Source organism: Halichoerus grypus, chromosome 6 (genome assembly GCF_964656455.1).
Source record: "Halichoerus grypus chromosome 6, mHalGry1.hap1.1, whole genome shotgun sequence".
NCBI classification, from domain to species: domain Eukaryota; kingdom Metazoa; phylum Chordata; class Mammalia; order Carnivora; family Phocidae; genus Halichoerus; species Halichoerus grypus.
In genome coordinates, this window is record NC_135717.1 from 118,352,899 (window position 1) to 118,366,957 (window position 14,059).

Sequence of the window (14,059 nt, forward strand, 5' to 3'; positions counted from 1 at the left end):
CTCGGTGGAGGAGAGCTTGTGGCCTCAGAGAGGAAAGAGAAGAGGAAAGCCTAACCTGACCTGATTTTTTTGAAAAGACTGTAATCCATACTTCCCTCATCCTTGTATTTTGGGGGGACATTGAATATTTGAATAAAGGTAGAATACAAACAGAAGGTCTGATTTTCTCTGATGGAGGTCTTACTTGGTTTGTGGAGTTTCGAGCGAAAGGGAGCCCGGGAAAGAGCTTTGGAATCACCCACATGGGCCAACTTTATTGTTTGGGCCACTTGCTCTGGAATTTACCTGATCTCTTGATTTCAGACCACTTGGCTTCTCCTTAAAATTTTTTTTCTAATAAAACTTTAATCCTTCGTTGCCCTTGGAGCATATCCTTTGCTTTGTGTGAGGAATAGTTCTTTTATCAGGAGAGGGCCGTGGGAGCCCCAGGATCCTTTGCTCTGCATTTTTGCTGTTGGCTGCAGGGAGGGCTGGGGTGGGGGTTTCATCCTTATAAGACGGTGGCACCTCTGCCTGGCCCAGTCAGTTGACTGGTCTTTGCACACAAAGCATGGAAACTCATTAAAAACTTATTACTATCTCCCAGCTTGTGGCTGTTTGACTTTTCAATGCATCATGTCTTATTTTGGGGGTACCAGATTTGGTATCTTAGTTATGCGTGGCCCAGGCCCATGGGAACATCCAGGTGTTTTCTCCCCACAGACTCACTCCAGAAACCCAGAACCACAGGAGGTAGCAGGGCTGAGGAGGGCTCAGCTCACAGATCCCCAGGCTGATATAAAAAGCGTGAAGGCCACTTCCTGCCCCATGTCTCACTGAGACATGGCAGAGTTCATGCTCAGGTTTTGATTTTCAGCCCCTGACTTTTAACCTTTCCTGTGCATGAGTGTTGTGCCCTAAATTGAACGTTTCCTATTGTGTTTAGGACCATGCCCTTGAGTCCCGGAGAGGTGAGCGAAAGGAGGGAGGCGGGCGGGAAATTTAGAGCAAGCCTGCCTAGTGGCAGCCGGCAAACCTCCAATAGCAGCACCTGAAGCACTCAGAAGAGGCCAGCCACCCCTCCCCCAAAGGGAGCTGCAACCCTTTGAGCCTGAAGTGAGGATTCATCAGAACACAGAGAGCCTTAACTTCTCTCTCAGGGAAAGGCTGGGGGATGGGGCAGCAGAGGGGGCTGGCAGGTGGATGTCCGCCTAGAATGGTGACAGCAGGTCTGTTCTCCTAATGGAGAAATGGAGGGGAGCCCAACAGGGCTGATTTCTACTTCTCCTGTCTGAGTTCATCCAACCATCCCAGGCCTGACATGGCCTGGAGCCCCATCCTGGGTGTTGGGCTGGGGGTGGGGGTGGGGTGGGGTGGGGCAGAGCCAGGAGGAGATATTTCCTGCTCTCAAAGAATTTCCAGCTTGATCCAGGCTCCAGGCACACACAGTAACATCCCTGGCCCTGAGCCACCAAGTCAGAAGCACAGATCCTCAGGGTTGGAGACAGTGTGGGGCAGGGGTAGGGGGACTGTGCATGTGGGAGGGAGGGTAGGTAGGGAGAGCAGAGAGAGCACTGGCTAAAGGCAAATGGGAGGAGAGGCGTGGGATGGCTTATGTGTCTGTGTGGGATGGTCCTGGGTGGCTTAGGGAGTGGGCTTGTCTCCATGGGGTGGAGCCCGCATCTGGGAAGATCGGCACTGGGTAGGGGGTGGTTGCACAGGGCAAGGAGCTGGTGGGGAAAGAGGAGATGGAGGGAGCCGGTGCTTGGCATCAGGAGCACAGGCACATGCTGGGAACTGGTTTGAACCAGGGGGTAGCGGGTGAGAGCGATGAATTTGGGGTGGGATTTTTGGCTGCTGGGGGCGGGTGGGGGAAGGGAGCAAAGTGTCATGGGTGGGGAGCTGGAGCTGTGGTCCAGGCCTGACTGGACTGAGGAGGGCTGAGCTGGAATCAGGCTATGGAAGTGGACGAGAAGAGGCACAATCACTGGAGGGTTAGGGAAACACCGCCAGGGTCTAGAAAGTGTTGGCCAGCAGGGGATGGGGCTGAGGGTCACGCCGATGGCATATGGGAAGGGGTGGAGACATTGTCATTCACAAGACCACATACCCTTGCATCGAAGCAGCATTTATTGAAACACAGACTGAGACAAGCCAGAAGGCAAGGCACCCACAGACAGTCATAACAAGAGGGAGACTCAGGAAGCGGCCTAACCTTCTCCATCCCACCGGCTCGCATTGGACACATCCCTCCTGCACCCGCAGGGGGAGATCTAGAGCAACCTTGGAGTTTCCTTTGAAATGTATAAAGGTGCAATGAATAGCAAGACCTGTCCCAAGTCAAAAGGATTCCCCCCTATAATGGGCCCCTCAACTGGGAGGTCACATGAGGAGTTTGGCTGGGACAGGTTAACCCAAAGAAGGCAGTCAGTCAGAGAGACAAGCAAAACACAAACAAGAATAACCCTGGGGCCAGTGCTTCCTGGAGAACTCCCAGCCAGGAGAGAGGGAGGACTTCCTCTCAGACTCTCAGCCTGTGGGATACCTGGCCGGGAATCAGGCTCACTCCTTGTCTTGGGGAAGGCCAAGCTCCCGTGATGTCCAGCCACCCGGGGTGACCGGTAGTGTCCCAGAGAGCTTGGAGAATGATACGAACTGGCCACAGGTCTCTTGGAGTCAAACCGGAGTTAGGGGGAGGGCTGGGAATGCCTCTCTAACTGAAGCCCAGAGGAGAACCAGGAAACAACTCCCTAGAATGAGAAGGTGCGAGAGCGCGGCCGAGGGTCTTTCCCTCTGTAGGAACACGTGGAAGAGTCCAGAAGCAAGCACACGATTTCCATTCACACACCCTTCCGTGCTCTGGGGACTCTAGGCGAAGCGGACGGACCGGCTGCTCCCGCAGCTGAAGCTGGACGAGCGGAGCTGGCAGGGGCCATAGGAGTCCGGGGCCATCACCGTGATGCTGCCTCCTGTGGCCACGGGGCCAGAGGCAATCTGGCGCCCCGGGGTGGTGCTGCACGTGAGGCCCCCGCAGGTGACTCCGCCGCGGGAGCTGCTGACACCTACAGGGGGAGAGAGGGGGCACAGGGTGGGTGGCCTGCCCTGATCTCCCCAACCTTGTGATAGGCCCCAAGGGGCTTTCCCCTAGCAGGAGCTTCCTCCTCCGGAAAGGGGTTTAGTGGTTAAGAACTCAGGCTCCGTTCCTCCCAGCATCTCAGACCTCTAGGGGACTGGGATAGGAAGGAAGTGAGGACCCCTCCTCCCAGAGGGGCAAATCGGGGCCCTATTTCCTTGGCATGCAGTTCTCATTGCCACCAGTGGAGGGCGCTCAACACCGTGGTCCCTAACCCCATCAGTGCTCCCCAGTGAAGAGCCAGGGGAGGAGGAAAGGCCCCCTCCCGATGGGAAGCATTCTGGGTTTAGCTTTGCCCATCAACAAAGCTATTTTGGGGGAGGTATTGTTTAAGCAGACACTTACAGACATTCACGGAGCCCACACCTTCACACAGCCTGTGGGGAAAGAAAGCTCCGTTAGCTCTGAACAGGGAGCCGGATTCCTTGAAGCAGGTGGTTGCTTAGGGACAGAGAGGGCCCTTCCATGTAGAGCTCCTCGCCCCGAGATGCGGGTGGGGGGGGGGCGCCCCAAGGTCTGTGTTACACGATCACCTTCTCTCTCTAACCGTTCTCTGACCACGGAGAGAAAGCCTCCTGATTTTAAGCAGAGGTGGCGTGCTGCTGAGCTCCGGCCAATCTGAGTGACCCCGCTCCCTGGGTAGCACTGGTCAGGCGGAGGGAAAGGAGAGTCAGCAGTGTGCCGCTGTGTGTGTGGAGGGGCCGGGGAGGAGCCAGCGCATACGGAGTGCACCGTCCTTACTGGGCACGAGCCAGCGTGGCAGGCCAGGCCGCCCCGACGGAGCTACCGGAAGAAAGTGCCTTCGAGAGGCACGTCGCTGGGGCACGCGTTGTGCCTCTTCCACCTATTAACTGAGGCCACGAGAAAGTCACTGCACGCTGAGCCGTATTTCCTCATGTTTGGACGTGAAAAATGAGACCTACCTCATTTGATTGTGAGGATTAATAGTGAGCACTCCGCACAGGCCAAACACGTAAGTATTTGATAAATTATGACTATTACTGAAGCTTAACCTGTACTAGCAGTGCTTAGAGATGTAGCTCACACTTGGGCTCAGGGAAACACACTCCCAGGGGACCAGGGCCTCCTAAACCTGGGGAGATGCTCCTTAGCCCCACCTGTGCTCCTCGCCCTCCAGCAGCCGCCTGTAGGTGGCGATCTCGATGTCCAGGCCCAGCTTGGAGTTCATCACCTCCTGGTACTCCTTGAGCAGGCAAGCCATGTCCTGCTTGGCCTTCTGCAGGGCGGCCTCCAGCTCCGCCAGCTTGCAGCGGGCATCAGTCAGGGCCGCCTCGCCCTGCTGCTCAGCTTCGGCCACAGCAGCCTCCAGCTTGGCCCGCTATGAGTAAGGGGATGTGAGAGCAAGGATGAGAAGGAGAAGGCACAGCTTGGCTCACCTGAGCTCATGGAGCTGGGCCAGCGAGAGGGGGCTCCAGAGAGAAGCTAGGTCAACTATGTAGGACCAGGTATTTAACGAGACCTTGAATATGAGGGAGGAGATGGGGGCGTTCACCATCTCTCCTTGGTGGTTGCTGCAGGGTGGCCAAGAAGGTTGACATCAGTGATACGGTACATCCCACTTTGAGGGCTGTGTGATTTGGTTGGGTCCCTGCTTCCCCACAGGCACACTGTGAAGCCTGATTGGGGTCAGGCCTTTGCCCTCCTGCAGGCAAAGTCCCTGGTGCTGCAGTCTGCCTGAGCTGGGCATTCAAACCCCTCCTTCTACCCTACCTGACACTTGGCATTCTCGATCTCAGCGGTCAGCCTCTGGATCATGCGGTTGAGCTCGTTGATTTCCTCCTTGGTGCGGCGCAGGGTCTCCCCATGCCGGATCACCGTGGCCTTCATCTCCTCACACTGGGGGGGAAGCAGAGATGCTCCTGAGGCTCAGATTGCAGTTTCCCACCCATTCGGACACCACAGATGATTGGTAGGTTGTACAGAGCTCAGCCTGTGCAACTATAAATAGCAGCCCTGCTCTACCACCCAAACTGAGAGATGTCTGTCCTCTTACCATCCCTAATGATCAAAATCCCCAGACAAAAGAGGCCTTCTTAAATATATACCTGGCTTCCCTCCCACTGCCATGTCTAGGAGGCAGGTGTCCTCCGCCCCTCACCTTGCTGCGGTACCAGGACTCAGCCTCAGCCCTGCTGCGGCTGGCGATGTCGTCGTACTGAGCCTTGATCTCGGCCACAACGCAGTCCATGTTCAGGTCCCGGCTGTTGTCCATCTTGACGATGACCGAGGTATCTGAGATGTGGGCGTGGAGGACCTGGAGCTCCTGGGGGCCAACAGCCAATGCATTTGGGTCTGGTGCCTGGTTTGGGCACCCTGGAGGGGGCGCTGGTCATCATGTTACATGATCCCTGCTCACCTGCTCCCCTTCCCCCTTCGCTCACACACAGGTATGTCATAAAACAAGAAAGCCGGAAGGGGCCCCTGACTGAACAGATGGGAAGACTGAAAGCCACGCTGGGTTTTCTCCAAGTCACCTAGCCAGGGAGCTGGGCTTTGAATGCTGGGGCTAGTGATTTGTCCATTAATTGAGGACCCCCCCCAACCAGAGACTCACCCTGACCCGCACCCTCAGATACACACTCTCATACCCAGGTACAGACTGACACGCCCCCAAACCAGCGCACACACACACTGCCACACACACAGGCCCTCACAGACGTGGACAACCACACCCACGCTCCACGGTCCTCAGACACGCACTCCAGGCTCTCCCTGGGCACATACCTACGTGTGTCTGTCACAGTCGTTCCACATGGCGCTCTTGCAGGTGTGTGCATGTTCTCTCATGCTTCCATCGCACACACGGGGCAAACATGTACACACAGCGCACTCCCTCCCCTCTTGCTCAGGTCCTCCCGCCTCCCCTCCCCCTGCCCTGGCTGGTCAGCAGGGGCCCCCTCACCTCGTCATAGAGGCGCTTCAGGAAGCTGGACTCCTCCACCAGCGCCTCCACATTGGCCTCCAGGTCGGATTTCCGCAGGTAGGCGCAGTCCACGTCCTGGCGGTGGAGGGAAGAGGAGGGCATGTGTGTGTGTGTGGGGGGGGAGGCCTCTGCGGTCAGCGTGGTGATTGTGTCCCCACTGGAGTTTGTCCAGATGGGTGCCCCTCCCTTCCTGCCCCATGAGCAGCCCCCTCACCTTCTTCAGAACCACGAACTCATTCTCTGCCGTGGCTCTCAGAGCTACCTCCTCTTCATACCTGGGTTGGGGGGAGAGAGGGGTCGCGGCTGAGGGGTGGCAGCTTGGACACCATCCCAGCTTCTGGGCCAGATCTCCCAGGGGTCCAAAGGGATGGAGTTCCTGCGATTGTTAACTTATCCTCTCCATGGTCTAGTTTGTGCGCTATTCTTGGGCTAGCACTTGTCACAGCCTGGCTTAGGCCACCCCAGTTCTGCCTCTGGGCTGAGATAAGGGAATGCATGCTCCATTCCCCAAACCTAAATTCGTCTGTGCATCCCAGATCCAAAGAGAACGAGTGCCCTGGGCAGCAAGAACACAGAGCAAGCATCATAAAGTGAGCTGAGCTGGGTAGGACCACAGAGAGCTATAGAACTCTACTGGGTTTTCTCTCCTCATTCCCCATGAAAGCAGCTCTAAGACCCACCCGGGCTCCAAGGGAGAAAGTGGAGCCAAAGAATCTAAGACACTTAGGCCCGGCCCTAGACAACCCCTCGGGTTCCAGGCAGCCCCTGCTCCTGGACAGGCAGGAATCTTCAGCTGCTTCAAGATGGTTGAGGGTGGAGCCTTCCCATGCTCCCTGTGTGCCCCCAGTCCGGCCACACTCACTTCTTCTTGTAGCCCTCCAGCACCTCCTGCACGTGGTTGAGCTCCGAGGCCAGCCTCCCGCTGTCAGCCTCCACGCACTCGGCCTCCCGCCTCAGCGTCTCGATGTAGCCATTGAACAAGGGCTCCATGTTGCTCTCACAGCAGCGCTGGTTCTGGTAGAACTGCCACTTGGTCTCCAGCAGCTTGTTCTGCTGCTCCAGGAAGCGCACCTGCGTTCAGGGTGTAAGGATGAGACTCGGGGGTGGGGAGATCCCTGGAGGTGCCTGGTCCCCCAGAGCCCTCTCCCCCCTGGATGCTCACTGAGCAGCCAGGGCCCGCCGAGGGCCGAGCATGGGCCTGAGTATCTGTGATGTGAGGGGCCTTGCTCCCAGCCCCCCAGGAGGCAGGGTGGCTGTGGGGGAAAGTGCCCCGAGCTTGAGGCCAGAGGTCTGGTTCAAGTCCAGTTCTGCCACTCGGAGCGGGCAAGTTGTCTAACCTTTGGGTGCTTGGTCTTCTCATTTCTAAACCAGAGATGAAAATAGTGCCTCCCTTAGAGTTGTAAAGATTGAACAAGTTAATACATGGAAGATGCTGAGAACATCCCTGACACATGGTCGATGCTCAACTAATTTATGACTATAATTAGCAGTTCCTCATTTATTAATCCATGGGACACTTACTGAAACCTTACTGTGTGGTACGAGGGCCCATGCTAAGATACATACACATCTATCTATTTCTACAGCTGACTCTTGAACAATGCAGGGGTGAGAGGCACTGATGCTTCCCCCCACCCCCACCCCTACCCCATGCAGTTGAAAATTGGCTTATAACTTTGGACTCCCCAAAAACTTAACTGCTAATAGCCTATTGTTGACCAGAAGCCTCACTGATAACCTAAACAGTAGAGTAACATACATTTTGTATGTTCTATGTATTAAATATTGTATTTGTACAACAAAGTAAGCTAGAGAAAATATGTTAATAAGAAAATCATAAGGAAGAGAAAATACATTTATAGTACTATATTTATAAAAAAAAAATCCTTGTAGATATGGATTTGCTCATCTCCAACCCATGTTGTTCAAGGGTCAGCTGTGTATCTCTACCTCTATCCATCTGTCTCTGCTCATGTATCAATCCCATTCAGTTCTCACAGCCCTCCGGGTTGGGGGCAGTATCATTCCCCTCATAGTACAGATGGGGTAACTGAGATGACTGGCTCATTGTCACACAAATAGTCCGTGAGAGTCGGAGTCTGATGTCCCCTGAGTCCCCTTCACCTGTCCACCACAGTATGTCTAAGCAGCTCATCTAAACTCAGCTTCAATTTGATAGTAAAAAAATGGAAATACTAATGTCTCCCTCATCGGGTCATTTTGAGGATGAACCAAGCTCACTAAAGAGAAAATGGTAACAAAACTCCTGACCCCAAATCCAGAGCCCAGTCCTGTCTATTCTGCCAGGGTGAGGCCTCGTGGACAGACAGGGAGGGCACTGGGGGCTTGGGAGGCAGCCCCACAGTGTGGGGATCTCCACACTCTGCATCCGTGGGCTTCCTTCCCCCAGCCTGGCTGCCCCTCTTCCCCATTCCCAGCCCTCCATCCACGAAGGTGGTTGTGCTAGTCCTGGTTGGTTTACTGTCACACCTCCCGTCACACTATTGTCCTGGGAGAATCATGCTGACAGCCAACATTCATTGAGCATTTACTGTGTGCAGCATTTTTCAAGCATGAATTCATCCATGCTCGCAACATGCATACGAGGCGGCTTCTGTTCTCCAGACAAGTGACATGCCCAAGGTCTCATGCTGCCCAGGGGCAGAGCAAAGACAGGGAGGCAGCGTGGCTCTGAGCCGAGCCCGCCCACTTCCCCGAGCTGCCTGGCTCGGAGCCTAGTGCCTTTTACTCTCCCCATTATCTCCCACTCTCGTAGCTCCCAGTGCCCAATCCAGTTTTCCAGGGGCACCTCTGATATTCCTGTGTTGTCTTGTCTCCTGAAGCACACACACCCTTTAGACCAACAGACTCCATTTCTGGACCACACGGGGCCCTCTGTGCACTTGGCTGGAATTCAAAGATGGAAACTGATCCTCTGTCTATGTTGGCCTGCATTTCTCTCCCTCTGCTGTCTCAAACCTGGCTCCGTGCTGTCTCCCCAACACACCGGAACCTTCCCGAGGGGAGGGCCAGCCGGGGCCTTCTCTGGACCATCCCGGCCTCACTGACCTTGTCGATGAAGGCAGCGAACCTGTTGTTCAGGCACTTGATCTGCTCCTTCTCCTCGTGCTTCACGCACTGCGCATTGGGGTCGATCTCCAGGTTGAGGGGCGTGAGGAGGCTCTCGTTGACCGACACGCTGGTGATGCAGGGCGGGCTTGGCCCGCAGACGCCGCCGGAGCGGTAGCCGAAGCTGCGGCCGCAGGAGCCGGCGCGGAAGCCGCCCACGGCCATGCGAGGCCCGCAGGAGCCCAGGTTGGAGAGGCTCCGGCTGCCGAAGCCGGTCAGCCCCCGGTAGCAGGACACCCCTCGGTAGGGGGCGGCGCTGATGCAGCAGCGGTTGCCAGTTTTGGGGGCCACAGCCGAGCAGGAGCTGAAGGTCCTGGTGACCCCACATCCTGAGCTGATCCTGTAGGAGCGGCAGGACATCGTGCGGGTCTGAGCAGAGGCTGAGTGCGGCGGGAGTAAGTGCGGGCTTCAGGTGCGCTGCTTAGGATCCTCTGGCCTCTCTGATCCTCCCTGGTCCTTTTATTGCTGGGGAGAGCTGGGGTTGGCTGCATTAAAGGAGTGAAAAGCCATTTTATGTTGTTTATTGGCTTGGGGAGTTTGCCAGCAACTCCCCCAAGACTCGTCTTAAAGGTGAGCTCAGCGGCGACTTAGGGCCTCCGTAAAAGTATTGAAGATGTTATTAGGGACACTGTGTTTGCACTTTTCATCTTCAAAGCTCGTTTACATACATTAAGCAATTAATTTTCTCGCAGTCTCCCTGTAAGGATGTCCCCAACCCACACCCGGAGAGGGATTTGAACTCCACAACAGTCTGAGCTGGCTGGGGTTGGGGGAGAGGCTGGGTTGCTGTCTCAAGTGGGAAGGTCTAGGGTCCCAGGTTGGGCGAGACCCTGAGAGCACATTATCTCTGACCTCCCGGCTCCATACAGGATATACTCTCAAGTAAGTCATTGTGTTTCAGGGGCTGATGGATCGGGCAAGTCCAAACCCACCCAGGCACCATGGCCTGGAAGGTGGTTCAGGTCTGTGGGAACATTTTGACCATGCTTCTTGCAGGTCAGAGGGCTGGAGCACATGGGCTCTTAGAACCTTCTGGATTCCAGCCCAGAGGCTCTGTTTCAGAGCTTCCATTTCTCACCCAGCAAAATTGCAAACCACTCAACTCTCAGTGGCCACAATAATGGCTACTTGTGGGTAATGGGGAGCCTCCCCTTTAGCCACTTTCTCCCACTGGGCTGCAAGGGTGGAAGAACCCAATCCTGGGATAACCTGGCTGTTGTGAACTTGCTCTGGGCACTTTCCCTGGCTTTTTAAGAAGAAACAGGTTCTGTTTGTCTCTCTTCCTTCCAAGATCACCAACCAGAGGAGGGGCGCATCCTATTCACCAGCCCCAAAACTGCCACCCCTTGAGGAACATTTAGAGACGGCGGCAGGAAAGGGGCTTTTTCTTGTCTGAGGATGCTATGATTTCTGGCTCCCGGGGGCTCTGGGAGCCTGGCTCCTCATAACGTCCCTGCTTCCCCATGTATCCTGGAGCCACTTATTAGGATAATGATTGCTGTTCTTTTAATGGTCGCTGAGCACAAAGCTGGGGGATGTGGTCTCTTCCCCCAGGGAGGCTAAGCAGGCACCTGAGGTGTTAGGAACTTCGAGAAGGGAAGAAGAGCAGATGAGCGGCCTCTGAGGGTGACAACCCCTTTGGGGAGCCTCCCAGAATCAAGCACTGGTGCTGTGGGGCCGCGGTCTGATGTTCTGCCCTGGTTCTGCCCTCATCTCTATGGCTGGGCCCCCTGCAGCTCTTCACCAAGAACCAGGCTGATTGGTTTCTATCTCCACACTCCACACGTGTTCTTCCAAGGCGGGCAGAGAGACTTTGGGCGGCTGGCGGGGAGGAGCAGGAGGCCTCACCAGCTGGCCCTGAAGGATCTTCAGATCACAGCCAAGCTGGGCAGTGGAATCGAAGTCGGAGGACCTGGTTCAAGGGCCCGCTTGGATGCTTCCTGGCTGTGTGGCTCTGGGGACGTTCTTACCTCTCTGAACTTTTGTATGCTTGTGTGGAATTCATCCTTACCTTCCAGGGTTGTTGGGAGGATTATGTGGATAATACACAAGCGTGTGCTTTGGGGACCAGAACACTCTGTATAAAGGAAAGGGATTCTTGCTTCCTGTCAGAAACACCTCTACCACACCTTGCACCTCTCACCCAGCAGGGAGTGGGTGTACTCCCTGCCCCACCCTGGTCTTCCCATCCTCTGCACATTTATAACTTCGTTACCCTTTCAAGGCTGCTTTTAATGTTTCCTTTAACCTGATTTCACTAGTATAAAAATTTGGGGTGGAGTCTGGGGGTGGAGAGAGGAGGCTAGGGAGTGCAGGGGTTGGTTTCCCAGCACCCACTCCTTAGAGGGGGCCCTGTTGGCCTGGTGCCTTGGACGGTGAGCTCCTGACTGCCTGTTGTGTGGACCTGGTGCTGGCGTGCGGGGGACCAAAAAGGATTTGGGCCCTTTGAACATGGCAGGGGGAGGGGAACGGGTGAGCATGGGAGGTAGGAGATGGGTGGGCCCTCTGCTCAGCCAGCTGGGAAAGCCCACACACTTCCTCTTCTCAGCTCCCATCAGCCTCTGCTCTCCTTCAGCTTGTTGAAAAGGATGGAGGTAGATCTGTTTCTGCCTCTTCTTGGGGGCAGGAGGGAGTGGAGGCTTTGTCCCAGAGAGAGGCTCCTGAGTCAGTTCCCCATGCTTCCAACACACACACATACACACACACCCCTCCCAAAACTTTACCTTGAATTGGTCTTGGGCTTGGGCACTGAGGGTGGGGAAGAAGATGCTGGGGGACTCAGGAGTCCTGGGGGAACAAGGGCTTGAGTGGGCAGGAGTGAGGCCCCCAGCCTGGCACGGGGGTGTGCTCATGGGCGCTGGGTGAAGTTTGCATCGCTGCAGATGGCAGCTGAGCCCAGGGCTGGTGGCAACTGCTCAGGAAGCCTGTCTGCATGGTGCTTTGGATCGGAGGGGCTGGGCTGGAGAGGGAGGCTAAGTCATCAGGAGGTTGTTCCCAGGTTGTGCAGGGCAAGTGAGAGACTTACAGACCAGGCCAGTCTGACACAGCTGCTCTGGAGGGTCTGTGTAGACACATGGGACCTGGGCCTTTGTTGTCCAGTTCTACCCAAGAAAGGGACAGAGACCCCATAGCCCCATGCCTGGCTCTACTCATTACCCACCACCTCTGCTCATGGGACCAACTCTTGGGTGGGAGGCTGACCTCCCTTCACCAGCCTCCTCCTCATTTACTGCCTCTCTGCCCTATAGGTTCCCTGCACCTCTCTCCCTACGCCCAAGCCTCCTCTCTGGGCACACCTTTGCCTGGAATGTTCCTGAATGGCTGGCCACCTCCTCCAGGAAGGCTTTGTGAGCTAGTCAGAGGGAGGCTGTGATTTCTCCTCCTTTGTGTCAGCTGCTCAAGCAGCTCATAAAATACCCTTTCTGGGGCTTCCCAGGTAACTCCAATTACCTCCTTCCACACCCTCTTGTCTCGGGTGCTGTCATCCATCACCCCCTTTGGTCCTGTCCCCTCCTGCCCCCATATCTTTTGAAGGCCATACCCAGTGTCGGGAATATGCGCTTAAGAACTCACGTCCCTCTTGCGATGATGTACAATGCTCCCAAGAGGGCACTTCGTCCAGGAAGCCTTCAAGAGCTAATAAAGTGAGATTCTTTTTTTTTTTTTTTTAAAGATTTATTTATTTATTTGAGAGACAGCGAGCAAGCAGGAGGAGGGGCAGAGGGAGAGGGAGAGAGAGAATCCCAAGCAGACTCTGTGCTCAACGTGGAGCCCTATGTGGGGCTCAATCTCATGACCCCAAGACTATGACCTGAGATGAAATCAAGAGTCAGACGCTTAACCCACTGAGCCCCCAGAGTGAGAGAGAATCTTTACCCCAGAGTGAGAGAGAATCTTTACCCCACCCTGGAGACCCAGGCAACTGCCACGGCTCCATCTGACTCTGCCCCAGTCCTGGTTGCCATCTCCTGGGGTTTCCCCAGAGACCTATCACCCACACACCTCCCCACAGATGGGCCATCCTCCCCCTACATGCTACCTATGGGACGCTTGCTGGGGCACAGCTGCTCTTCCCCCAGCCCAAGGCTCACTATCTCCCTTCCCTTCTGATCTCTCTACTCTGCTTAAAATCCCCCTGTTTCTAGGAAGGCTTTCTGGATTTGTCCAGAGATAAAGGAGCACTCACCCCCTTCCCATCCTTCCCTGTCTGCCCTTACAGCTGCCGGCTCTTGCAGTTTTGTATTTGTATCTGTCTGGGCTCTCGTGGACTGTCTCTCTATCCTTCCTGGCTGGCTGCTTCTCCAGAATCAACCCTGATGGACTCTGCATGGACAAGCCCCGTCCTGAGCAGGGCCTCAGGGGTTGCCCAATCCCAGCTCATTCAAGTTGGGCAGTGCCCATCATCTCTGCTGATCTTCTCTACACTTCTTAGTTTTTGAATCTACACCACCTCCTGGTGCTGGGACACAGCTCCTTAAGGGTCTCCTAGCCCTGTGACACTTACTTTGGCTTTCATAAAACTTGGGCATTACTCATTACCCTATGTGAGAGGAATGAGGTCTGAGCAACAGGGAGGAGCTGGGTGAGCCACTGGGCTGTCCCCCAGTGCATCTAGGGCAGGGCCCCCCTTCAGTCAGCCAAGCTGCTCCCTGGCCCGCCCACTCTCCTCTCACGGGCTTCCCCACAAGCAACTGCAAGAGGCTCTATGGTTTCTCCCTGAACCTACCCACGCACCTTCCTGCAGGCAGCTTCCCCTGGTGGCTTTGCTGTTGTCTGTGGCCGCTCTGGGTCCGAGCAGTCGATCAGTTAATACAGGGCCTCCAATTTCAGAATTGTACCTTAGTAATGGTTTGGAAGCTTTTTCTTCCTGTCTT

General features: G+C 55.5%; 1 protein-coding gene across 1 annotated transcript; it reads right to left on the reverse strand.

Annotated features, from left to right (window-relative positions):
• Positions 1-2,798: 2,798 nt before the first annotated feature.
• On the reverse strand, positions 2,799-9,675 carry LOC118538438 (keratin, type II cuticular Hb5). Its single transcript, XM_036096396.2, has 9 exons — positions 9,126-9,675; positions 6,919-7,127; positions 6,271-6,331; positions 6,036-6,131; positions 5,232-5,396; positions 4,844-4,969; positions 4,231-4,451; positions 3,458-3,489; positions 2,799-3,041 (listed from the first exon to the last, which is right to left on the reverse strand). The coding sequence occupies exons 1-9, from the start codon at positions 9,543-9,545 to the stop codon at positions 2,848-2,850; spliced, it is 1,524 nt and encodes a 507-aa protein (XP_035952289.1). The 5' UTR covers positions 9,546-9,675; the 3' UTR covers positions 2,799-2,847.
• Positions 9,676-14,059: the final 4,384 nt, after the last annotated feature.